Below are 25,336 nucleotides of genomic sequence, written 5' to 3'. Positions count from 1 at the left end.
TCATGAATAAATTCAGCAAGCTATTTTGACAATCCAGTTATTTGATAGCCTTGATTAAACCTTTTTAGAATGACTGGAGGCTCTGGATGTTATTTATTCATATTCAAGCACAGAAACAGTCACTCATGCATAGAAATCCTCAGTGACTCACGAAATGACGTGCTTACTTATGCATAGCAGTCCTCGGTAACTCACACAGTGACACACTCCTGCCCAGACATACTTGGTAACATGCACAGTGACAGACTGGCCCAGAGCACTTATTTTAGAAAGCCTCACAGGCTCCCACAAGGGCCTCCTCTCCCTTGAAGCTGAAAACAAAACTCCCCAGCAACTCCAGCCCACACTGCCAAACATGCTCATCCATCTCCTTCTCTGCGTTGAGCCTTTTCTCACCACCGTGGCATTTCCCTGCTGAGGGTTCCCCTAAGGTCGCTAATGCATTTATGAAAGGAAATCTCATTTTCACTACCTTCACATTTTAATATCTTAATGCCAAAGAGCTGCTGTTCTGCTTTTTGGGTTTTATTTTGTTTTGTTTTATATGGAAATTTTACATTAAACAAACATTACATTACAGTCAAGGGGATGAGATGGCTCAGGGGATCAGTAATGGGCTGTGAAGCCTTTCCTTTCTAGGCCAGTGCTCCAATTCATTCTAGGCTGTTTTAGCTGGATTTAACATTGGAAAAAAGTGTGCTCATTTAAAAGGTCTGAGCTCTCTGAAACGAATTAGATTTAAAATGAACTGACCAGTGACAAAAATACCACTATGCAAATAAACTCCACCAAGCAGCCACTTGAAAAAAAAACAAATGGAAGTAACATTTTACTTCAGCTGGGTAGTGATACAAAAGGAAATGCTCTGGAAACATACCAGCTGCCAGGGGCATCCATCTTCCAGCCCAAATCTGTTATACAACTAGCTTTTGTAGGATGCCTGGAAGGTCTTCAAGCTCAGAGTGGCTCAGACCAAGAGAAGCTGGCAGTGACCAAAAGTTATTGCTAACTTCACTCATCATCATGCAAATAGCAAATTCATAGCCTCAAGGCCCTATTCCTTGTAGACGAATATTTAACTTCATATAAAATACATAGCCACATCCTAGCTGCAGATGGCATCAGATTGTCCAGTGACATGACAGCAGCAAGAAATATAATTAAACAAACAACTCCTCAAACACCATGGTGATACTTCCAATGACCCATCAGACATGCACTCAATACAGAGACTGCACATCTACAATGAGTTAGAGAGAACTCCATCTTGTCAAAAAGAACTATAACCTAGTAAAAATTAGCAAAGAAACCAAATGCCAGTCCAGGATGCTGTTTTTAGAAACTGCTTGCTTTTGTCTTGTCCTTCTTCTGGAGTTTTACCTTAGGTACATCACTGTTGCAGTTTTCCACCAGTGTTTTAAATAATACATAAATACAATAAAATAATTGAAACAAACGCTTCAGTTCCCCCTTATACTAATCAAAAAGGCTTTTGCTCTGCTTTTTAATACCACCACACTTGGAACACTTATTATAAAATGAAAATGTATTTCACAATACATCACCCGTTGATAAGCTCTAGCTCAGAGTAGGACTCCACAATAAATACAAATAAGGAGTTTAGTGAACACTGTGACCACATGACTATTTATAGTGCACTTCAATAACTCTAAATGTACAGGTACCTGAGAAGCAACAGAACTCTTATTACAACTTTGTACTAGAAATGAAATCTAACAAATAAAATACAAATGTGAATGAATATAAACTATTGTCAGAATATCAGAATATCAACTAACAGCAGCGGAACATAACCAAATGGGTTTTCAAAATCAATCAGAACATTGAGGACTGATGTCCATGCCTAGAAATGGTTCCAAGTCTTGTTATTCATAGTGCCATAAGCATATGATTTGACACTCGATTACCTGCATTCAAACATCTTATTTATAATACAGGTATTACATCATCTACGATATGGAGTTCAGTATGTGATGAATTACTGCATGATGCTGTTATAAACAGTGGGTGTAATTCTGTTCTTTATCCACAATGCTTCCCAAAAACACAGTGAGGGCAAATAAGATGGGAGCTTGTTAAGTTTGTGAAAGAGGTGATAAGAGAGAGCTCCCTGCGATATCAGGGAAGTGAATTGTTGATACAAAAATTCTCTTTCAGTCCTCTGAACCAACAGCTAAACCACCCATGTTGTATGCCGTAAAGCAAACAATCTGTCCTTCAGCTTTCATTAGCTGAATAAAGTCAGTATTTAATTCAGCCAGTGCTCAGTACCACTGATATTAGTCTCATCTAAATGGAGCTATAATTAGACAGGAAAACCATTCAGTTCATATTTGCATAAGATTTCTACAACCAAATTCTACTGAACAAGAAAAAGCTATAATTAAAGGAGAAAAATAGCTATCTAGATAAGAAGTGACACAAAAGAGGAACATGTCGCACAGCTCGATAATGGAGGAAAAACATGGAACAGCTGAAATACCAAATTTGTTAGCACAGATATTTCAGAAAAAGATGGCAAACAGATACTCTGCCTCATCTAGGCCACAATCCAACTGCCTTTGAAGTCAAAAGGATCCTCCTATTCAGGACCTCTGCAGGGAGAGTTGTTAAGCCTGGGAAAAGGTTGCCCGGAGCAGTTGTGCAATCTCCATCCTTGGCAACATTTAAGGTTCAGCTAGACAAGGCCCTGGCCAACCTTATTTGATGTAGAAATTTTCAGCAGGGGACTTGGCTAGGTGACCTCCAGAGGTCCCTTACAATCTAATTAATTGTGTTATTTTAATAATATCCATTCTAAATTACAAGAGAGTTTCTTGTCATCAGTGTATGAGGCTCCAGCACAGCTTTTACATTGCTTAACCACTCTCACTCCCAACAATTTTTTTCTGTATACCAGTCATAATTCCCCTTGCTGCAACTTGTGACTGTTGCCTCTCATGCTTTCACTGTGTACCCTTGAGAAGAGTCTGGCTCTGTCTTCCCTATAAATTCCCTTTAGGTCCTTGAAGACAGCAATTAGATCTTTTCAGCCTTCCCTTCTCCAGATTAAACAACCTCAGCTCTCTTCATACATCACACAACTACAGCCCCTGAACCTTGACACTCTCCCACTGTTGTTATCTCTCTTGCACCATGTGGCCCCAGGCTGTAAACTTTCATACCCATTTGCTCTTGTGCCAGAATGGGCTTTTTGCTCACCCCCCTTACTTGGCACACTGATGGACCCCCCCCCCACCCCATTTTGACCTTTCATTTTGCCAGATACAGCACATCTTTTTAGCCTCCTCCTACGTGATGGGCTGCTTAGTTTCCTGATCACCTTGGCAAAATTTCCTTCCACCTGGCTGTACAAATTCTTCACCTTGAACAAGGATAAATGGGTATTAACTAGTCCATGCTTATAGGGGGACTTGTGGGAAGTCTACAGGAACTTCAGCCCCTCTTCCTCCTTCCTCTCTGCTTTAGCATCCTCCAGTGTAACACATCTCTAAACTCATGTGGTACAGCTGCAGCTGTGCAGCCCCCATTTTAGATCAGGGCTGAACTCGGGTAACAGTACCAAGTATTCTAGATAACGTCTTCCAAGACCTTTTTGACACTACTGTCTCTTCCCTAGCCCTGTTGGAAACACCACCTTCAGTATACCCTAGAACCTTACTTTCTTTGGCATGGACAGCTGGTAGGCACCCTTGGCAGGTTTCATGGCACCTAGCTTTAGCTGTCTGAAAAAAGTGATCGTCCTGTCTCAAGAGAGATGGTTGACCTCCTTCAGGTGCCCATCTCTCTCTGTTGATTAGAGGGAGAGGCCGGACAACAAGCTCAGACCCATGAGCTCATCATTACACAGCTGAAGTTAGGTGAATTAATCTCATATCCTGTGACCAATTAAAACATTCACATTTTTCATTCTCCTCTGTCACTTCCACCTGACAAGCCTCCAGTGAGAGAAATTCTTGTCATCAGTCATCTGCTGTCTGACCTTGATTTTTTTTTTCACTTTTTCCATTTCTGTCACACAGGTGTCCCTGTTTATTTCTATCAGGTATCTCTCTCTTCTTCACACACAAAGCCTCCCAGTGTCACATATGCAGCAAATTTGTGCCAGCCTTTTGATGGGGTCAGAGGGAAGAGAAACAAGATAATTTATCACATTACAACCTCATAATGGAAAAACAATACTAATAACTTGCTACCAGCCAACAAGTTATTTTTTCATCACAAATAATTATTGCTTACCCTTTTTGCTAGAAAATGAGTAACTGATTAGTCTTGTACTATCCCCTCACCTCAGCAATCTTAACTAACATATGATAATTAACATACAATACCACATTAAATGTGTTACAGAAATCCCAGCATTAGCTTTACTGCATGTCTTTCATCTTAAAAAAAACAAAACAAAAAAAGCCCCAACAAACTACCACAATAAAATGCTGTTCAGTTCTTTGCTGAAGCCATGGAAGAAATGTGAAAATTTACAACTTGAATATCATAGGAAAAAGTAACAGATTTTAATAAAGAAGTTGACAACTGAGTGGGCTCCCTGAATCAGGACTCTAACCACTCAACAGCAAATTCTTTTTCTTTTATCTCTTTTTTTAAATTTTCCCTTTTGATACATTTCACAAACACTGACCAGACAAAATAACCATTTAGAAATTTATTGGGGAATAATTTTCCAGGGCTAAGATTAATGATTGTAAGCATCAGTTATAATAGCAGGGGGAAAAGAAAACACGCACACAAAAAATCTTTCCAACACCTAATTCAAGAAGGCCTATTTTAAAATATTATATTTGAACACGCCCATTCAGTAGATATCAGTAAAGATTTTTGCCTCAAGTTCTTTCCTTTGTTTCCCTTTTCTTTATGTAGTTAAATCAGCAAGGATAAATGTCTACAGACAAAATTATCTCACATCAAACAAATATTGACATGACTTTTAAGGTCAGTTGCTGCAAGGCCAGGATTTAAAACCAAATTAAATTTGATGTATGCCATTTCAAAGGTCAGTTAGAAAGGTATATGCTGCACCCATTTTACAATGCAACCCCCAGGGAGGCAAACATATTGAATGCTGCAAGGAGACATTGCAATAATGAAGATAATTATGGTAATAGGTAGGTAGGTAATGGGGGGTTAATTAGATCAGAACAAGCTGTTATTTAGAGAAAAAGAAATCACAGTGCATTAAATTAAAAGTAAATTACAACAACTCAGGTCAGTATTTATTTCAAGTTGATAGTTAACATGCTTTACTGTATCTTTAAAGGGACTGAGATATTACAGCAAAAGGCAGTAAAAGTGTTTCACTGTCATCCAGCACAGTCCAGTGTCACTGCATATGAAGGTCCTATCTCTCACAGAATATTGCCATTCTGATAGAGGCTGTGCACACACTTAATTTCCTGATTTTCCTTTCTGATCTCAATAATTTTCAATAGTAGAAGTGAGATGGCGTGAATCCTTTATTACTTGAGTAACTTAAGGAATAAATAAGTGTCCATCCCCAAAACATGCCCTCACTGGAAAGGAAGAATTTCTATGAGAAAAGCAGACGAAGGAGTAAGCAGGGCAATTCTGAAGATGGTCAGTGTCCACATCAGCTGGTACACTGTGCTGCAATGGTACTACTCAGCTATGTCACTGGAAAAAGCGACCCCCACCTTCCCTCAGACAACTGTTCCCAACACTTCTTTTCGCTGAATTATTCCCATTTAAAATGTTTGTGAATTTACGACCTTAAAAATGTGTATCTGACCAGCAGTCAGTATGTAATCCATAGTGCTACTCCTCTGCCCTGCCACATGACTCCAGACATGAACGAAAAAGGGAGTGAGGTGGAAAGAGATTGCCCAAAATTTCGTTGTTCTGCACTCTGGACAGCAATTTATTTTGGAGGGATTCTGATTTATTAGCAAATTGTGGCCCTTTGCATATGTGAAACTAACTTTATGAGATGCATGGCAGCGTAGCAGAGTAAAATAGGAGTGAAAAACAATGCATGCTGCCGGGTATGCCTTTAATGTGTAAATACCAACCAAGACAGCTGTGCTGTCGTGGCATCATTTAGTTTACAAGAGTGACTTTTCACTGCCAGTTCTCTTTAGTGTTCAGCTTTTACTCTGCAGGTAGCACAGCTTAGGGTTAAGACAGTCACCGATATTTGTGCTGTCATGCAAGCTCTTGACTAGACAAATACCTTCATCAGGCAATGTAAGGAGGCCCTCACAGAGTCTTGTCCTGTTTTCTCAGCTAGACAGACAGTGGTCATTAAGCAAAACCACAACAGTTCCGATCCTCTGTAAGGTAATATGGAATGATGATAGTTCAGAGACACACATACTATCCATCCATGGCTTCTCTTACAAAGGTCACTGAAAACACCTTTAAAAATGAGGGTGACTCTCACTACTTTCTGCATGTATCTTTGAAACAACAATAGTCCGCAATAGTTCCCCAGAGAGTAGTCCAGTATTGCTAATGGAAATTCTGTAAGCTCTAGATTGCCTGTTCTCATCATTTTTTTTAAATTCACTTGTGTTACAGCCCTAGGCCACTTTACCGGTTCTGAAAATAAGGTATTTTACTGTTCATGAGTGAAGTGACTAACTCCTGCCATCTAGAGGATAGTTTCTGGAACATAATCGAGGCAGATACAGTTTCACAGGATAAAATAAAACAACTGCTTAAAAGCCATTTAAGTGAGACTAAGATAAAAATCTTAGTGTCCGCCTGTCTCCTTGGGGCTTTTGTAGATTTGTCCCTCTTTTTCATTCATGTGTTTGTTTATGTAAAAATGCCCATTCAAATGAGAGGACAATCATCACGTCTGTGGATTAAATTTAATCCCATGAGTGGGGATTAAATTTATACATGTGAGGACACATATATGAATCCTTTCTTGAATAGCTCCACTCCCTCATGAAATTAGATTAGCTGGCTAGGACACTTATTCTAAAATAGATTAAAACTTTCTGTTTGTATTTTTTTCCAATGCTATATCATTTATTCTCATTGCGTTCTGGCATTCATGGCTGCCTGAAACAGACTGGAATGGTCACCACCAGAATAAAGGAATATTAATGATTAATGGCATTCATTAAGGAAAGTGAGAATGACACAAAAAAGCTCTAAGGTCTTACAAAAGATCATTATTTTCTACCTAGGTTGTTAGTTAAAGAACATGTAGCCATGGCTACTGACAACAGTTAAAAATTACTTCTCCACATGCTTTCTTACAAAGGAGAAATGTCCAGTTAAGTGATCATCATGAATTTTTGTCTTAAACAATAATGCTGTTTTCTGTGTGTCCCACTAACCCAGCGTGAAGATTATATCCTGAAGGAAAAGCATGACAAGCAAACAATTTGTTGTGGAAGATGCAAGCCTGGCCTCACAAAAGTTAAGAGTCTTCCTGGAAAGGCAATGGTGGCCAGTGAATATCTGCCTCTCCCATCAAGCCAAAATCACATTCCATAACTAGCAGCCAACTTTCAGGAAGAAGTGCACGACCAAGTACGACGTGAAGCAATACAACCACCCCGCCCGAGTGAATGGCTGATCAAAGCACACAAGAAATAAAACAGTGCCCTAGGACTTACTTATATGAAATACATATCAAACCTTTCCTGGGCAAAAGACTATGAAATACTCTATGAATAACAACTCTGTGATCCTTGCACTCATCTTCATTTAAATATCTATACAATACATCATCTAATGATTTTCACAAATGGTTTTCTAGGCAATACGCACAAGAGCAATAAATATGCTTGTAGGAAGATACTAACATGACTCAAAGACATCCTTACATTTCTACTTGTGTTGTATGTCATTTATGAGGAAGAGTTAAGCAAGGGCTCGTTGTACATACAAAGAAAAGGGAGCGGCAAGTCCATACAGCTGTCTTCACTGCATACTTCATACCCCTTCACCCCTCATGTAGTATCTTTCATGCGTGCCAACCAGACCAAGCTCCAGAGCTCACAGCTCTTGCAGAACTCAAGCAAGCACCACTAGGTTACAGACGTTTAGGTGGCTGAGTTGGGAAAGAGCAGAAATTGCGGAGAAATAGACTGACCTCTCCTTTCGAAAGGCAAGTCCATCTGTGACAAAGTATGACTTGCATAACCTCAGGCGAGACAGAGCTGTGTACAGGTTTTTTTTATGGTACGGATATTATTTCCCTTTATAAGCTACACTGTATTCCTACCATTAAGATTAAACAATACTTCATTTTGAAAATAGATGGAGCCATTGATGAAAGATTTCAGGGATAACTTTTCAGGTCCCAACCCTAATCAATTACAATCACAACTACTTGTTGCAATTACTATGCCCTAACATTTGGTCTCTATCAAGTGAAAGTTGCGGGGCAATCGCCATGAAAGCAAACAAAAGTTGAGGATGGAACAACCACTGAACAGTAACATCCATGCCAACAGCTTATGAAAACTTCTTCAATTATTTCCCAACCACAGTGAAACCAACAGCATATTGTAAGTGAGGAGAAAGATTACCTTAATTAGGACCCCCAAAATAACACCAAGAGATTTTTTTCCTAATTTCTCCTCAGGACACAGACATTCATGTGGAGATAGCAGTTTTGGCTTTTTTTTTTTTGTCCAAGAAGACGCAAGTGGATGCAAATCAGTTTGTGTTGTAACACCAAGTGCTTAGTAGTACACAAAAGGCAGGCGCTAACTACTCCTGCTTAAGAGTGCCGTCTTTGGTATCCATGTATTTACCATTTTTAATGGTGTCTCCTTCCAAAACTCTGGCAACACCTTTCCCTGCAGTGCGGAAATCGTGCCCTTTCTTGCTTCCCAACCATTTGACGTCCAACCCGCGGACATTGCAATTCTGTGAGGAGAAAGCGCAGACTTGCTATTTTGGCGTTGGCTTCCCTCCCCAACTCCCGCCACACAGAGCCCCAGGCCTCCCTGAGCCCCCAGTTCTGCTTACTTCCCGGTTTGCCCCTTCAGCCTCCCCTACCCAGCACGCCGGGCCGTGCCTCCCCTCGCCCCCCCGGCTGCCTGCCGGCCATGCGGCACCTCCCGCCGCCGGGCTGTGACGGGAAAGACGGGAGAGGGCGGCCGCTAGGCCCGCGGGACGAGCCGGCCCCTTCAGGCCCCCGTTCTCGGCGAGCAGCCGCCCTCGGAACCTTCCCGCCGCGCCGCGCGGGGCCGGGCGGGCAGCGCACCGCAGCGCGCTGCTTCCGGCTTCCGCACGGCTGCTGGAGCCGGGTGGGCGCGGGGCGCTGAGGGGGCGGCGGCGGCGGTCCCGGACCCGGCTCTGGCCTCGGCCTCGGCCTCGGCCCCGGCCCCGGCCCCGGCCCCGGCCCCCCGCGGCTTCCCCGTTTGAGCAAGCGAAGCGGTCGCTGGCTTCCCCAGAGATAAGTGCCGAGACATACGGAGCACGGCGATCCAGGTTGGAAACGTGTTGCGACACGGTTTGGGGGCCTAGGTAAAAATACTAAAAATAAGGTAAAATACTGAAAGCTGAAAAACCGCAGTATGTGTGTTTTTCGAAAAGCTAGCCTACTGTTGGCGTTTCACGTAACAGCCTTAAATCGGGTCGTGAGAGCGCGTCGGCCTCACGCTCGGCAGCCGTTACCGGCGGGCAGGCAGCCGTTACCGGCGGGGACAAGGTGCGTTTCCAGAGGAGGGAAGCTGCTGTCGGCCAGGGACGTGCCTGAGGAGACCACTGCGCATCTGGGCCCTAATGAGCGCAGCAGCGCGCAGACGCTGCGGTCACAGAGCACAGTTAGCCACCTTGGTACTAAAAGATGGAGCAAGTCATTGAAATCACAGTGCCTTGAAAATGATTTCGTTATTAGAAGGAATCGTGGACTGGAAAGACATAAGTATGAAATACTGCTAATACAGATTTTTTTTTTAATATTGTAATCTTGTATGATGTTTGCAAAGCAGTAAAACAGATTTTGTTGAATTCTGAATGGAATCAAAGGTGACCCAGCAAATTTACCGTGATCCCTCTTTTGATGAATATGCATGAGGTAGAAGCGATTTGATGGTCAAGTACAAGAAATCTTGAAATATGGAAAGCTTCTTTTGGGTGTTAGTATTTGTGTGGCATGACAAGAGTAACCCGACAGTTCCCCTGCCCCCCAAATGAGTAGCTTGTTACAGCTGTTCGTTATATTTGTGACAGCAGGGTGGTTAGCACATCACATAAGACAAGATAATATGACGCAAGGGAGCATCGTGCTCAGCACAGAAGATTCAGAAATCTGCTAGTGCAATCTGCTTTCCTGTCTGCTGCAAACTTGGTGTGTGTCTTTGGGACCTCATCAAGGACAATATTCAAGAGGGGAAAAAATGGCATAGGCATGCTACGACTTGGACAGAATTTAGATGCTAGACATTTTTTATGTATTTTACATAGCACAACCATCAGGTAAAATATACAAGCAGTCTCTATAGCTGTGGTGGGAACTCTGCTGTCCTTGCCTGTGTTTACCTTAGCAAATAATACAGCACCCGAGGAACAGTAGGTGAAACTTACAGAACGAAACACACAGTGCTGGGGAGCCAGTATGCACACAACACATTTTAGGACTTTTCCTTTGAACCACTGCTCACCTCATACACAGCCTCCTGATATCTGAACTCTGTGCTTTCTGTGCCGCAGCATCAGCCATTAAGTTGGAGAGTCACGCTCGCTCCTGCTGCTGCTCTGACCCAGTCAATGTGAAGCATTTTGCTCCTGAGTAGAAAACTTCAAATGGAGGAAAACCCCGCGTGGAGAACTGCTCCCACTTCGGGAGCTCGGACGCTCTGTAGGACAGCAGGGTCATTCCTTCTGGGGCTGAGGAGGGAACCAAGCATGGACCTACTGTGTCCTTGGCAATTTCTCTTACAACAGCATCATAGATGAAAAGGAGGGTGCTAGCATGGCCATAAGGCTCTGCCTTCAGCAAAAAGACTCTGTTTAAGCAAAAGGTTCACACGATCTTTCCAGTAAATCTTAAGCGAGTAGTTCACTGTAGGCATTTCCTTGATGATTGGACCTGTTGTTTTAGGTCCCCCAGAGGCACTTTTCTCTTCCATGCACCCTGCAGAGGAGCTGGATTGCAGACAGATTCCACTGGGTCTTTCCTGTCTGAGCATTTGGTAGTGGTGTTGTGTGCCTAAATACATTTTTGGGTCATCCATCAGCCTCAGGTTACAGAAGCGTTGCCAAAAGCGGAGGTAGAACATACTGCAGAGGCATTTTAAATACTGATTAGTGCTTTTAAAAGGTGCGATACCCTGATTTGAAAGGAATTGCAGGTAAGGAAAGTTTTTACTGTCATAATTTCTGGCATCATAACACTACTAAGCTCTAGTCAGAAAATTAAAAGGTAGTAAATTCCCTAAAGATTTAGAACTCAGGGCAAAGACAACAAACATCTTCAGTGGAAGCTCAGAGGGAAAGAGTGATAGCATATTGATCTATAGGATGTTGTTATTTATTGGATGGTGTTTGAAAGCCTGGATTGACTTGGTAGCTTTGTTAAAAGGACCTGACATTGCAGTTTTGTTGTTACTTAGTTTAGTGCAACTTTCTAAAAACTACCATCTTAAAGATTTCTTATTATCTCTGTCCTCAGTAGTCACTGAGACAGTGTTTTTCATGAAAACGGTTTGTCATTTTGGTGCTTTCGATTATGAGGTAATGTGAAGAAGTCAAGGTATAAATACTAACCATTAGATTCTGTTGTTAAATCAGCATTCGAGCAGTTTGAAAATTAGTGTGCAACCTCATATTGGACTCCCAGTGTCAGAAATGTCACACTCTAGAATAATGACAGTTGCCAACAGGCAGCTCAGCAATGCAATTTTGACTACAAAATATGACACTAATACAATTGAAATGTGGTGCAAAATGCTACAGGGTGAGCAAGCAAACTGATTTGTGTGTGCTATCAAACCCAAATTTTAGTATTTGGTCAGGACATTTTATTTCTTTGTTCTGGAAAGTTAGAATTGTTGTGTTTATTTTATAAGACCTTTTGAATGAAGATACTAATTTTTCTTCCATGTTTAAGCTGCTACAGTTCTCTGCCTCTTGATGCTGCAGCTCTCCTTACAGATGCCAGTGTGCATGTCTGTTCGGAGTTAGGGATGAGGCTGGGAAGAGCAGGTACCTCCCATTTCCTCATGCCAGTGGCCCCTGGTAGCCACCCAGAGACCTACTGGAATCAGCAGAACTTTGCCTGGGCAGAGTTGTCCCATCATGTGGGCCGATTTCTGCCAAGCCCCAAGTCTGTAGTGGTTTTCTTCAGATTCCATAAGTGGAGATTGAGATTCTAAGATGATGCTTGAGTCTCAGCTGTCAGTTGTTTGAAGGTATATTTCTGCAGTTTGGGAAATCAGAGGCAGAGCAAGGAGCACTGTTAGGTGTAATTGTAGCTCAAAAAACTGTGGGTTAGTTGTACAGTGCAATATATGTTGGGGCAACTTGCTAGAAAGGCCAGGTTTTCAAAACAGAAGCACTGTAGTGAGGTACCAAAATAAGAGCTGAACACTTCCAAACATTCAGCTGTCTTGTCATCTGCAGGGAAATATGGTTTGGTAGCTACAGCATGAAGAAGTGTGTCGACCTGGGCTATAGACCTATGACTGTTTTTTTTAGGACTATGTTCAATAAGGCAATTTTTTTGTCAGTGGAGAGGTCTTTGTCTCTTCCTTAGCTGCTTTCTTATTCTCATGCTTGCTAAGCAAATACCCCCCTTTCACTGTCTTTCCCCATCAGATTGCTTGAGTCTTGGGGTTCTTGTTGGTTTGGGTTTTTTGGTTTTGTTTTTAACCTGTATCTGGTTTAGAATGTGACACCAACAACAGTTACCTCAGCGGAAATTCGAGGATGATAAAGATGGAGCGTAAGGAAGGGTGTCTATCTTGAGCGCCTGTGCTGACGAGAGAAATTCTAACATTAGACCACACCTTTAATCTCTCAGTTGTCCATTTCATGAAGTCAGGATAATTTATTATAAACACAGAGTAAACGAAGCATATGAGTACTGCACAGTTCATTGTGGAGATGACAAGGGAGCAGTGGTCTGATTGATCGCCTGATGGTCTCTCCACTGTATTGCATTGGTTCCCTCCTAGAATGTTAAAACAGACACATGCGTTGAACCAGGTGGAATTAAATTAGTGTAAACCCTTCTTGGGAAACAGTGGCGTCTTCAAAGCAATGCGTACTCATCTCTTTGTTATTGCTAGTGTGCTAGAATGATAAATAAGCAGTGCAAACATCCCTTTGTCATAGCTCTTGAATCTATATAATGACATTTTGTTTCTAAGCCTTCATGAAGTGTGAAATTTGCATTTTTCCAGTACATCACGATTTGCTTACCTGAAGAATGCTTTTTTAACTCGTTGTAGTAGTTAATGAGCATGAGAAGAGACAGAAGTGAAAGAGAAAATGGGCTCAATATTGTCCTTATTAAATAGACAAGGCAAACCAAAACCAGAGAGGCACATAACAAACAAACCTACAAAACATAGCGGGTTTTTTTTCTTTTTTTAAGGCAAAACACTTCAAAGATAATTAAGCGCAAAGTTTAAGACAGCAAAGTCCTTTTCAGATCACAAGATTCTTCCTGATTCATCACATGACTCTTCCTAAGGGACTGGCCCCTTATTCTGTGTTTGAAAAGAAACTCAGAAAAGGAAATGAATGGAGATGAAACACAGTTAACATGGGAACTCCAAGATCCAGTTTTAGTGCTGGATGTGTCATGTGTATCCATGTATTTACATACATAGGTCTGTGTGCATTCGTTACATGCTTATTTTTTTCCCCCCACAGATAGTGAAAGATGCCTAAAAAGAAGACTGGTGCTCGTAAGAAAGCTGAGAACCGTCGTGAACGTGAAAAGCAGATAAGGGCTTCAAGAGCCAACATAGATTTAGCCAAACACCCTTGTAATGCTTCAATGGTAAAAATACCTAAAGTATTTTTATATTACAGTACTTGATTTTGAATTATGTAAAACCAGTGATTATTACATTGACTATTTAATGCCATTAGAATGCCGTTCTTCCTACCATCCTTCCTTTATATTTAAGGTTACATTTGCATCAGAGGTATAATACTTCAATAAAAAGTTTGGTTCCTAATCAGAACCCAATTCAGAGTCCCTGTGGGGTCTGTAAATTTTATATATTTTACCTGGAATAAAAATAATTACCAGTATTTTATTTCTTTTCTTTAGGAATGTGATAAGTGCCAAAGGTAAGTATTTTTCCCCTTCTAAAACCAGTAGTTTAATATTAATTAGTTTCAAACAATTTACAGGTCTTTTTATAATGCTTGCTTGTTTTTTTTTTTCCCCCTGCATGTGCCTAGACGACAGAAGAATAGAGCTTTTTGCTACTTCTGTAACTCTGTTCAAAAATTACCCATTTGTGCACAATGTGGTAAGTAGAAATAATGAAGGAAAACATGCTATCCTCAGTCCCATTTGTGTTGTTAAACTCAGCAGTTAGAGTACCTTTGTCTTAAAGTACGTTTGTGACTTTTGGAGCAGGTTCTTTTAAATATGCTGTGAATATCCTCCTTGAGAAGAGATCTTGCTTGATACGCACTAATGCATATGCCTGTGACCCCCAGAGGTTTGCAAGTCTGGGTCATGGGCTTGTCTTCAGTATTTGGTCTTGGGAAAAATTTGTCTCACTGCCTTTTAGGGTTGAGAACATCTGACTGACCATTTCCCTAGATTGACCATGTTGGGTATTGTTTCATAACAACAGCAAAGTTAAAAAGGCTCTGACTGCCAGCAAGGCACTGATAAATACTGCTTTTTGGGGATGATATAATTTCTGATCAGTTTAATATCAATTAAAGCAACAGTATATTATTCACCTTGCATGGTTTTGTAATGTAATATGCTGCTCATGTTATTTATATGTGCTAGTGGGCTGATGCTTTGAAATCAAGAGAAGGACTCCTAGTGACAGACCTCGGCTCTGAATCAGGCTAAAATGCCCCTTTTTTTTAAAACGGCTGCTTGCTTGCAGGCGTTGTTGATAATAATTTCATACTTCGAGGTGAATTTTGTTGTTTTACTGTTTCAACACATCCTTGCGGATTTTCAATTTGTCATTAAGCAATTTGGCTGTTTTGTCTGTCATAAGTCTTCCTTCTGTCATCACGCAGTGCAGTACTAAAAACATGCTGTCTATCTAACACTATATTATGCATCTGAAGTTGACTCCTGTGTGTTGAATTTATCTTAATCTGCAGTATGTTTCTGGAGGAAAAGCATTCCTAATAACAACCACAAAATTGTATTGAGTCCTGGGGTTTTCCAAGACAAAGACCATTAGAGCTGTTTGGTGCTTAATGAAGCATTGGGGACAGCCCCTGTAAACCAACAGCATCTTTCTTGGAGAAGTCCCTGAGGGATGGGAGCAAGGTAGCTGTATTGCAGTGCTCCAGACCCAGTAGTACCCTCACCACCTCATGTTGCCCAGCTCAGCCCACCACTGCTCCTTCCTCACCCTCCGAGTGCCATTTGGTGTCTGAGATGTGACTTAATACAAAACTCTGCTGATGCTGCATACTGGGATTTAATTACATTTTCAGGGTAGAATTTGGTTTTGTCAGCTCTTGAATGGGTTTGCAGGGAGCACCCTTTTGTTGCTTTCTCTAAGCAGGCAATAACAGAGACACCAAAGGGGTCTGTGGCATGGCAGCTTAAATCAGTGATAAGACTCCACTGCAGTAGCCTGGGCTAACTACAAGATTTTTTTGATTGTATAACTGCATACAGAGTGTGGATCTTTCTGGTAGAGCTATCTATGTCAGAGGCAAGGAGTAGGGGAAAGTTCTCAGTCTAACTGGTTGTTTGTGTCAGAATGGCTTTTAAGTGCAGACAGTGGCTTTTTCTCCCACCCATCCCCTGCATTTAAAGGGAATTATTTTGTCTAGGAAGTAATCTCTTACATGGCTTTAAAATAGAAAAAAAAAAAAAAAAACCACCATCAAAACCCCAAGTATCCAAGTACTTGTAAGTAATTAAATCATCAGGTGTGCGTGGTTTTTTTTCTCAGAGGACCTCAGCCTTGCACACAGCACATGCTGCTTTTACGGTGGGACAGAACTAGCAGCGGTTTTAAATGCAACTCTTTAAGATGTCATTGCTTGGCTTTCACCTTAATTTTGTTCTTTGGTTTGTTTTGACATTTGAAATTCTTGCCAATGCCTCAAAACATAGAACAAGACAACACATTCCCTTATTATCTCAGTACTGGGGCAAGAGATTTTGGCTGAAAACAGACAATAACTAATTTGATCTAAGGGAGATGTGAGGGTGGGTTGCAGGTTGCAGACATTTGTTTGCATTATTTTTACCTAGATTTACAGTTAAGCACTGGTGTTTAGTTGAAGCTCTTATATGATCATTCGTTCTAATTTTTTAAAATTTTTATATAGTTTTCTTCTGGTTGCTTGCCTTTTTTTTTTTAAACAGGAAAAACCAAATGCATGATGAAGTCTTCAGACTGTGTTATAAAGCATGCTGGTGTGTACAGTACTGGACTAGCAATGGTGGTATGTATACAAAATTACAGCCTTTTTTGCACTTTGAGGTTATTCTATGCAAATCTTTCTGAAAAAAGGATAAAACAGATTTATGGAATGATAGCATGTACCATGCCAAGTTTTTTTTCTCATCCGACCATCACAAACTGATTTTTCCCTTATACTGGCAACCCAAATTTTGCATTTTTAGATTCAACTCCTGCAAACTCTGGCACGTCCTGGATGCTAACAGATCTATGTTGGTGGCAGGCCCTAAGCACATGCGTTAACAGCACTGGAGCTTACATGCTGTGTAGCCAATTCCCAGTCTCCGTTAGAATCTAGGATCATTCTGTAGAACCAGTGGACTTTTGTTGCTGTCTTCTCAGTATTGCAGAGACCATCAGTATCACAGAGAGGAATCTGTTCCATGGCATTAGGGGGGAATTTTATTTTGAAGGGAAAAAAAAAAAAATCATTTGGGCTCTTAGCGGAGATAGTCATAGCTTCTGACCTTTCAATTTTTGTTCTTAGAAGGACAAGTTAGCTACTCCATTCTGGAAAGCAAGGTATGACATGTCATAGCCTCTGGATTAAATGCTGTGTGGACTAAACCTCTGTCCTGTTTCTGCCTCCAGCTGGCTGTTAGCTTTTCTCAGTGACACAGCTGGCCTTTCCAGTCTGAAGTTCCTAAACTCATTCCATGCGTTCACTGATGCAATATTTTCATCAACAATTAATTTGGTTCACCATTGTTTTCTTAGTTTTGTGTGCATGTAATGTACATGGTAGTTTGTTACATATGGGCTGAGGAGGCTTCTTAAATGCTACAATTAAGGGATAGTTGATGTGTAGATCTTGTAGTTTAATCAAAATTAAAGTTACAGAGTCTAACTTATTTCCAATGAGTTATTTGATCTTTGCTTTCTGCGGAGCTTGTGTTCTAATATAGCATGGTTTAAAATCCAAATGAGTGATTTAAGCTGTAAGAATCTAGTGGCATTGTTCAGGTCTTTTTTGAAATTGCATTTTTGCCAGAACATTGTTATCATTTATAGATCTCAGGTTTCGGCTGGAGGACACAATTTTCATGCATAAGATTTAAGACAGGAAATGTAAAAAACAGAAAAGGAGAAAACCAAGTTATTTTGCATTATATTCAATCCTGCAGAAATGGGTATCAAACAAACAGGATGAACTGTGGAGCAGCTTGATAGGAATACAGATGCAGTTCATACTCTCGCTCAGCTGGAATGAACCCATTGAGATACTTGGATACATTCAGGGTTATGGAATAAGACCCTCTCTCTAGGTATTGCAGAAGTCCCAAGATGATATCTTTCTGTAATTGCAGGGTGCAATCTGTGATTTCTGTGAAGCTTGGGTGTGTCATGGGAGGAAGTGTCTCAGCACACATGCATGTATCTGCCCTCTCGCAGATGCAGAATGTATTGAATGCGAAAGAAGTGTCTGGGACCACGGTAGGTTGCTCACACTTAAAAATAGGAAAATCTAAACGATGCTTTTCTCCTCACATTGCTTAAGTTATTGTACCTATATTCTTAACATAACATTTTCAGTCTTCACTGATTAGTCCTTGCAGTATGTTTGTTCAAAGCAAGGCATTCTCCCCATTTTAAAAATAGACCTTATGCAGTAGGGAATGTGAACGGCCTGCTCAAGAACATACAGTGCTCAACTCCGGGATGGTTATGTAATATAAAGTATTAACTGTCCGATCAGCTTCACATAATTAAGCACTGCATTGGATTGTCAACACACAATTTTCTGCCATTCCCACTCCATTCATCTGTGCTAGTACAGGTATTTGGATTCCCAATTGCTTAGCAAACCATACTGATCTCCATTTATGGAATCCTTTAAAGTGTTTATTTCAAGTGTGCATCAGAGGTGAGGGGGTGGGAGGGAAGGAAACTGGATGAGAGAGAATGGGATCTGATTTAAGAAAAATACTTAATGCCATAGTTGAATTAAAATGGAGAAGAGGACTAGAAGTAACACTTGCTTTATATTTATGCTGTCTTGTATTTAGGATACGTGGTATTTTTCAGTGTAATAATGGATGGCAGTGTCTAATTTAGGACTTTGTTGAAGCATTTGTGACAGAAGGGAGAACTGGTCTTCAGTCAAAACTACTGCCCAAATTGGTTGCAGAGCAGAACTTGATGCTTATGCCTGTTGCTGATTATTTTGCCTTGATAAATCTTTTAGGAGGCAGAATATTCGCCTGCTCTTTTTGCCACAATTTCCTCTGTGAAGATGATCAATTTGAACATCAAGCCAGCTGCCAAGTTCTGGAAGCAGAGACATTTAAATGTAAGTTAGTTATTCATAGTCCCTTTCACCACAGCTAAGCAGACTCTTGCTTCCTCTGTGCTCCAGAATACTCTCCATCACCTTTTCAAAACAGCTTTTACCACCACTGGAGGAAAGGGCCGGTTTCCTATGTACTTGCTTTTGATATCCATTATGTAAACTAGAACTTTTGTCTTTGACCTTCCTCCATGCCAGATTGTACATGGCAGTTGTTTCCCCGCCTGGATCTTACAGGCCTCCCATGGGAAGTTGCCTTTGCAGGAGCCAGTAGTCTCTAAAGTGTCAGTGTTGGCAGTGGCCAGAACTACTGCTGATGCTGCTTTATTACTCCACAAAGCTCTGCAGGCAAGAAGGAGCTCTCTTCCACTCTTATGGCCGTATGATGAGCTATTTCTAGATACCTGTTCCGCATGGAAAATAGCTGCCCTAAATAATACCACCTGTGTTAGTCTGGCTAAACTTTTGCCTGTATGTTGGTGAAGGGTTTGCATCTGCTCATTTTGCAAAAGCGGCAAGTCCTGAGGAAGGCCATGACTCAGGAAGCAGTCATCATCTGATTCAGTGAGACAGGGTGAGCATGGAAGGGAGTAACAAAAATAGTGTTCATCCAGAGCATGAACTCAGTGTTAGTTTCATCACTGACCAGTGGACTGTGGACATGTGTGTCAGTAATGTATCGAATGATGATACGTGTCCACTTTTACTGAATAAAAAACAGGTAGCTGAAGACTTTATGTCCTTTTGAAGTTCCATTAATTGTGTGGACAAAACTGAAACTGGTATCTGTAAGAGGACATGATGGCCATGCCCGACTTTGCTAGTCCACTACTCATCTCTGGCTGAAACAGGGAAACTTCAAGGGAAGTTAAAAACAAAACACACACAAATGAAGACTATGCATGTTTGAAATAACTAATCTTTTGTAGAAGTACTTCTTTTCTACCATTAACTACTATTTGGTTTATCCCATGAGACAAGCGTTTGTCCTGTCCAAAACTTGTATGTGTGTATTTTGACTATTATCACATTTTCAATCCTTATTGTAGAAATTCAAGGTGCTCTTTATCATAAGACTGTTTTCTTCAGAACTGACTAATCTCTTGTCCTAATTGATTTCTCCCAATTCACAATATTTGTTGATTTAAATGTTATAGTCTGTGTCTTTAGAAATCTCTTATCTTGTTTTCATCTCCCATCCTTTTTTTTCCCAGCCAGCTATTTTCTAAGCCTTGATTAGCTTCCCTTGATGTATTCTGCCAGAATATCTTCCTGCATAGCAATATTGAAGCAGCAACAGCTGTTCCACAAGAATGTTTTTTCAGTGATTGTTGGAAGCTTTTAATTCACAGATGTGATGTCACACCCTGAATAGAGAAATTGATTTTTTGAGGGTTTTCACTGTGTTCAATGTTTCGTGGTACGGTGCAGTCTTGGTGGAGAAGCAGGATTTTTGTCAGTGTGTGGTAACAAGGTTATAAAACCTGAACTTTTACAGAATACACGAACTTTAAATGTGGTCATGCAACTGTAGTCTAAATCCCATTCTAGCTGTGAAAAAGGTACTGTTACTTTCCATCACTATTTTAGAGAAGTTTTTAAAAGTGCAGATATTCCAGAAGTGTTTGAATATATATGCATTAGCATTTCCAATTCGATCTTTAAACATGACAGAGCGCTAAATCCTGTGACTGTCCTGCTCATGTGGAGAACTCATGATATTTATTACTTCAGATTCAAAAATTTTGTTGTCACAGCGGTAGGGCAAGGTGGAAGGGAATGAGTACTTCCACAGAGACTGATAAAACACATATTATGCTTCTTGAGGAGTAACAATTCACCCAGCTTCATCTTGCTGCTAGTTCCTGCATGGTTGCCTTTACTGTAACAGTGGAGTAAAGAAACCAATTTGAAGCTTCAAGACAAGTGCTCAAGATCAAGTGCTCAAGATTTTGAGCACTGATTCTGCTCTTTACAGCTCATGTGCCAGCTACAATTCTTTAACACAGATAGATTTTCATATGAAGTTGTGTGCAATGAAGTACATTTCCAGAGGACATGACAGAAAATACAGAACAAAACAACTGTTCTAGGTTTGGAAGTTTGCAAGCTTTAAGTGTTCTCACATCCCATTTAAATGAGATAAAGGTATTAAAGGCTGCCATGGCATTATTCAAAGTGACTGTAAAATGCTAGCACTCCTTCCTTTGACATTGCAAGAAAAGGAAAAGCAGGATGATCACTTAATACCAAATTGGTTCTGAAACTTCTGTTTTTAAAAGTTTGGAAACTCAAGAAATAATTAAACTTTTTCCCCTCTTCAACTTTTACTTTTTGTGTGAAATTACATTATTGCAATGAGGCTTAGACTTGAAAAAAATCTAGTAAAATGGTACTGTATGGTAAAATGACTGATTTGTGTTGCTGAAGTGCATTTGTGTCAGGGAATTAAAAATAAATGCCTCAACTACATTATTACATACTTCTACAAGGTTTTAAAAACATCACAGATCTGCAGTTTCCAAGTACTGAATTTTACATACTGATTTTCTCCAACAGGTGTTTCCTGTAACAGGCTTGGGCAGCATTCATGCCTGCGTTGTAAGGTAAAGAGTAAAGACATTTGCAAGTAGCTATGATTTTAGACTTGTTCTCCTTAGCCTCCAAGGTTGCTGTCAAGCCTTGTCATGTCTTCTCTACATTATTAAAAAAAAAATTAATCCTTTCATATTAGTTTCTGAAGCCTGGGGGCAGACTTATGGGGGACAAAAGGGGTTTTATCTGTGCTTGCCTCTTAACCACAAGCCAGTGTTGTGCATCCTTATGCCAGGTAAGGTGATCTTCACTTTGTCCAGCCCTCTGTGTTTAAATTGGGGCTGTACCATGTTTGGGCCTTTAAAAAAAAACCAAAACAAATCCTTGATCTTGAACAGAATCCAAGGCTTTGGAATATGTTTTGATCCGGCGTAGAACTAAGACAATTGAAAAAATTGTTGTTTTTTTCTTTTTTAAAACAGTCAAGTGATGATCTGACCAGAAAACACTGCAGCCTGGGTCCAATAGAAATAATCTCCACAGCTAATCCAGTGTTACACATGTACAGGCTAATCTGTTGATGTCAGGCTTTTGGTTTTACACACTCAGAAGTAATTTTGTATAAAAAGTTACACCTGCTTCATCATCACAATTGCCCAGATTTCTCCAGGTGCTGGTTTGTTGCCTGCTCTTACTCTTCTTACCCTCCATATGTTTCTCTGCAGTTTCCCATGGCATTGATTTCACATTCCAAATTGTTCCTTTGTCCAGATATCTTCACTGGCACCCTGGTGCTCAACATGTGAAGTTTCAATCTCTAATTCTTGCCTTCAGGTCACTGCATAGTTATGTTCTGGCATACATCTCTGATTATATTTTATTTAAGCTTGTCAATGTAAACCAAAGTTTGCCAGGCTCCTTGTGGGCAGCCCTATAATCCAGTCCTTGAGTATGTTACTTTCTTTACTTGTTTATCAGCCCTTTCATCCAGCCTCTTCCCCAGGAAGCCATGAAACTACATTCAACGCAGAAGTGGTTGCCCTGTGCACAGACTCTGGTTCCACTGCAGATAGAGCTCATTAAATTTTAATCCCAGCCAGAAAATCCTGCTGCTGTTAGACACTTTTTTGCTTGCTTTTTGCTGAAGAGTATGCTTCTATGATTAAAACATTTAGCCTTTTTATTCTCCTTTAATCCCACAGGCTTGTTTTTGTGACGATCATGTGCGAAGTAAGGTTTTCAAGCAGGAAAAAGGAAAAGAGCCTCCCTGCCCTAAATGTGGCCATGAAACTCAGCAGACAAAGGATCTGAGCATGTCAAGTAAGCCTGCTTCTCTAGCTAACAAGCAATACACATACCATTGGTGACTACTTTTCTGCATAGGAACACTGAGTAAAGTCCAATTACTTTCAATTGTTTTGCAAAGCTTTGCTGCATTTGTTTTGGGAAAAACTTTGTGTTTCTTAGTTCTAGAATTGAGCGGTCTCTCATTCGTAATCATTAATTGATTCCAATACAGTGAAAGCTTTTGTTTAGTTTGAGATTTTAGTTATGGAAAAATTGCAAAAAATCACCACTTAAGCCTTTATTTCATCTACAAGAAGCTGGCTAATGAATTTCAAAGTGCAGTTTGATGACATGCATACAATCTACCTCAACCACTCTTGAATAAATCACAATATGTATTGTGTCTGTGAAGCACATCCAATTGCAGGTTTTCTTGGCTTGAGTACCAAAGGTTTATCCTAAAACCTAAGTCGTACTCTGGGGGCAGTTGTTTATACAGACTTGGCTGCAGGGGGGCAGACTGTGTGTAGCAGAAAGGTTCTGTCAGAGTAAGGATTACATCTGAAAATGTCAGCTTTAGAAAAAGGTTGTCTAACATTGTATGCTCTTTGCTGAGTAGTGAAAAAGGACGGAAAGGAAATGTCAGATGTTCGGCTCAAATTGCTGTTGAGGGTTGGGAACATGATGATTTTTCTCTGCCTGCAGCGCGCTCTTTGAAGTTTGGCCGACAGACTGGAGGTGAAGATGCAGATGGAGCTTCTGGTTATGATGCCTACTGGAAGAGCCTCTCCTCCAGCAAGGCTGGAGATGCAGGTGACCGTGAGGATGAATGTGATGAGTATGAAGGGGAAGATGACGATGAAGATGACAATGATGAGGGAGGGAAGGATTCTGATACTGAAACCACAGATGTATTCAGCAATTTGAATTTAGGAAGGACCTATGCTAGTGGGTATGCACATTATGAGGAACCAGAAGATTAAGCTTAGTATGCTGGCAAGCTAAAAACACTTGGAAGGAGCCACCCAGTGCTTCACTTGAGTTGTGTACATGCCAGTAGGATAGCTCTATCAGGTACTTACGTATCAAAGTTAGAGAATAAAGAGGGTGGGACTTCTTCAGTAACTCCAAGTGAGATTTTTTTTTTTATATAAACCAATATTGCGTTTGGGACTGGTGGAGAAAACGGGAATATTTTTATTCCCCTAAGCAAGAGAAGTGGTTTTGTCCTTGAATTACTGAGTATAATGGTTCAATGCCATTTTCTCCTATCAATACAGGAACATGGGAGAGATGTACAACTTGTTTCCATTTGCTCATCAGAAATTAAGTTATTTTTTACAATAATTTTAACTGATTTCATAAAATTAATGTAGTGATAGGTTGGTGACTGCATTTTTTTTTTGGTCTGCACAATAAAAGTCAACTGCATTCTCTAATGAATTGTCATAAATATTGATCTCCCTTGGATAGTTGGAAAGCAGGTTGTATACAAAGTGTAAATTGACGCTAAAATAACTTCCTTGTTTATGTAGGTAAGGCAGATCAATGTAGTTCTCTGTGTGCTCGAACATTACCTTTGCAGCATTTTTAGTATTAGATATTAATCAATGGGGCTATATGCGGTCATTACAAGCGCACCCCAGATAATCAAAAATTTCATTGCAGTAAAAATGTTGGTGTATCCTCTCTGCCACTAAAATCTATAAGACAATTTCTCATTAGATCAAAAAGAGACTGGTTTCTTCTGTGCCTAGCCTTCAACTCTTTTCCTTGCTCATGATACAAAAAAAATTTGATAGGAAACAACCACTGTATATGAATTGATAAGGCAAGAAAAACACAGGGGGGTTCAAAATACTGGGTTCAAATATTCTGTGCAAATGTGCTGGTACGAGGCAAGTGATCAGCACATCTGAGCTAAGGAGGTGACACTGGCAGAAGTGTTTGCAATGATTCTGATTTGCAAGTCAACATGTTAATTACCAATCTACACATCTAAATGATAGTATTTAGTTTGCTCCTGTAGGGGAATGTTGGGAGGATAGCAGCTTTGACAGCAGACAGATCAAGATACAAGGGCAGCCACCTAAAGTGTTACTCTAGCTTTCTAAATGCCATGCTTACATGCAAGAGAGCTATTTCTTGTTACCTGTCAAATATCTGAACTGATTGTGGAATTACCTACTTTTCTGGTGCTTTCTCTACTGTTTCTTAACAGCTAAAGGTCATATGTTGGCAGAGCATATCCTATTGAGAATAATTTTTAATGATGTTAGGATTGCCAAATGAGCATTTCCTAACAAAACAGGATTGAGGAACCTGGCCTTGATACTTGCCTCCTAAATGCCTCTCATATCTAATGCATAAAAGACATGAGCTGGAATGCATCCAAGACAAAAACAAACTGACAAAGAGCACAACTTGGTTATGGCAGCTGAGGGAAGAAACTGTACTGGAGAGAGGGACGTGACCTGATCAGTGCATGTCAAGTGCTTGCCTTCAGAACTGGAGAGGAAACCAGTTAAAGCACTGTCTGAAAGCCAAATCCCCTTCAAAAATTAAAGCTCTAGGGCCATCCAGTCTCATGTGCTAGCAAAGACCTCCCCATCTTAAA

General features: G+C 40.5%; 1 protein-coding gene across 2 annotated transcripts; it reads left to right on the top strand.

The window, feature by feature from the left end:
- The first annotated feature begins 9,151 nt into the window (after nt 1–9,151).
- Nucleotides 9,152–24,838, top strand: ZNF330 (zinc finger protein 330). Of its 2 annotated transcripts, none has more exons than XM_072862067.1 (10): nt 9,152–9,492; nt 13,849–13,978; nt 14,255–14,274; nt 14,389–14,459; nt 16,514–16,593; nt 17,918–18,044; nt 18,796–18,900; nt 21,457–21,503; nt 22,635–22,752; nt 23,425–24,838. In XM_072862067.1, the coding sequence occupies exons 2-10, from the start codon at nt 13,859–13,861 to the stop codon at nt 23,700–23,702; spliced, it is 966 nt and encodes a 321-aa protein (XP_072718168.1). In that variant the 5' UTR covers nt 9,152–9,492; nt 13,849–13,858; the 3' UTR covers nt 23,703–24,838. The 2 variants fall into 2 exon arrangements, with proteins under 2 accessions (XP_072718168.1, XP_072718167.1); XM_072862066.1 differs by having other exon boundaries at nt 9,152–9,456; nt 23,425–24,837.
- Nucleotides 24,839–25,336: the final 498 nt, after the last annotated feature.

This window comes from Ciconia boyciana, chromosome 5, assembly GCF_034638445.1.
Source record: "Ciconia boyciana chromosome 5, ASM3463844v1, whole genome shotgun sequence".
Lineage (NCBI taxonomy): Eukaryota > Metazoa > Chordata > Aves > Ciconiiformes > Ciconiidae > Ciconia > Ciconia boyciana.
This window is presented reverse-complemented; position numbering and strand designations above follow the sequence as displayed.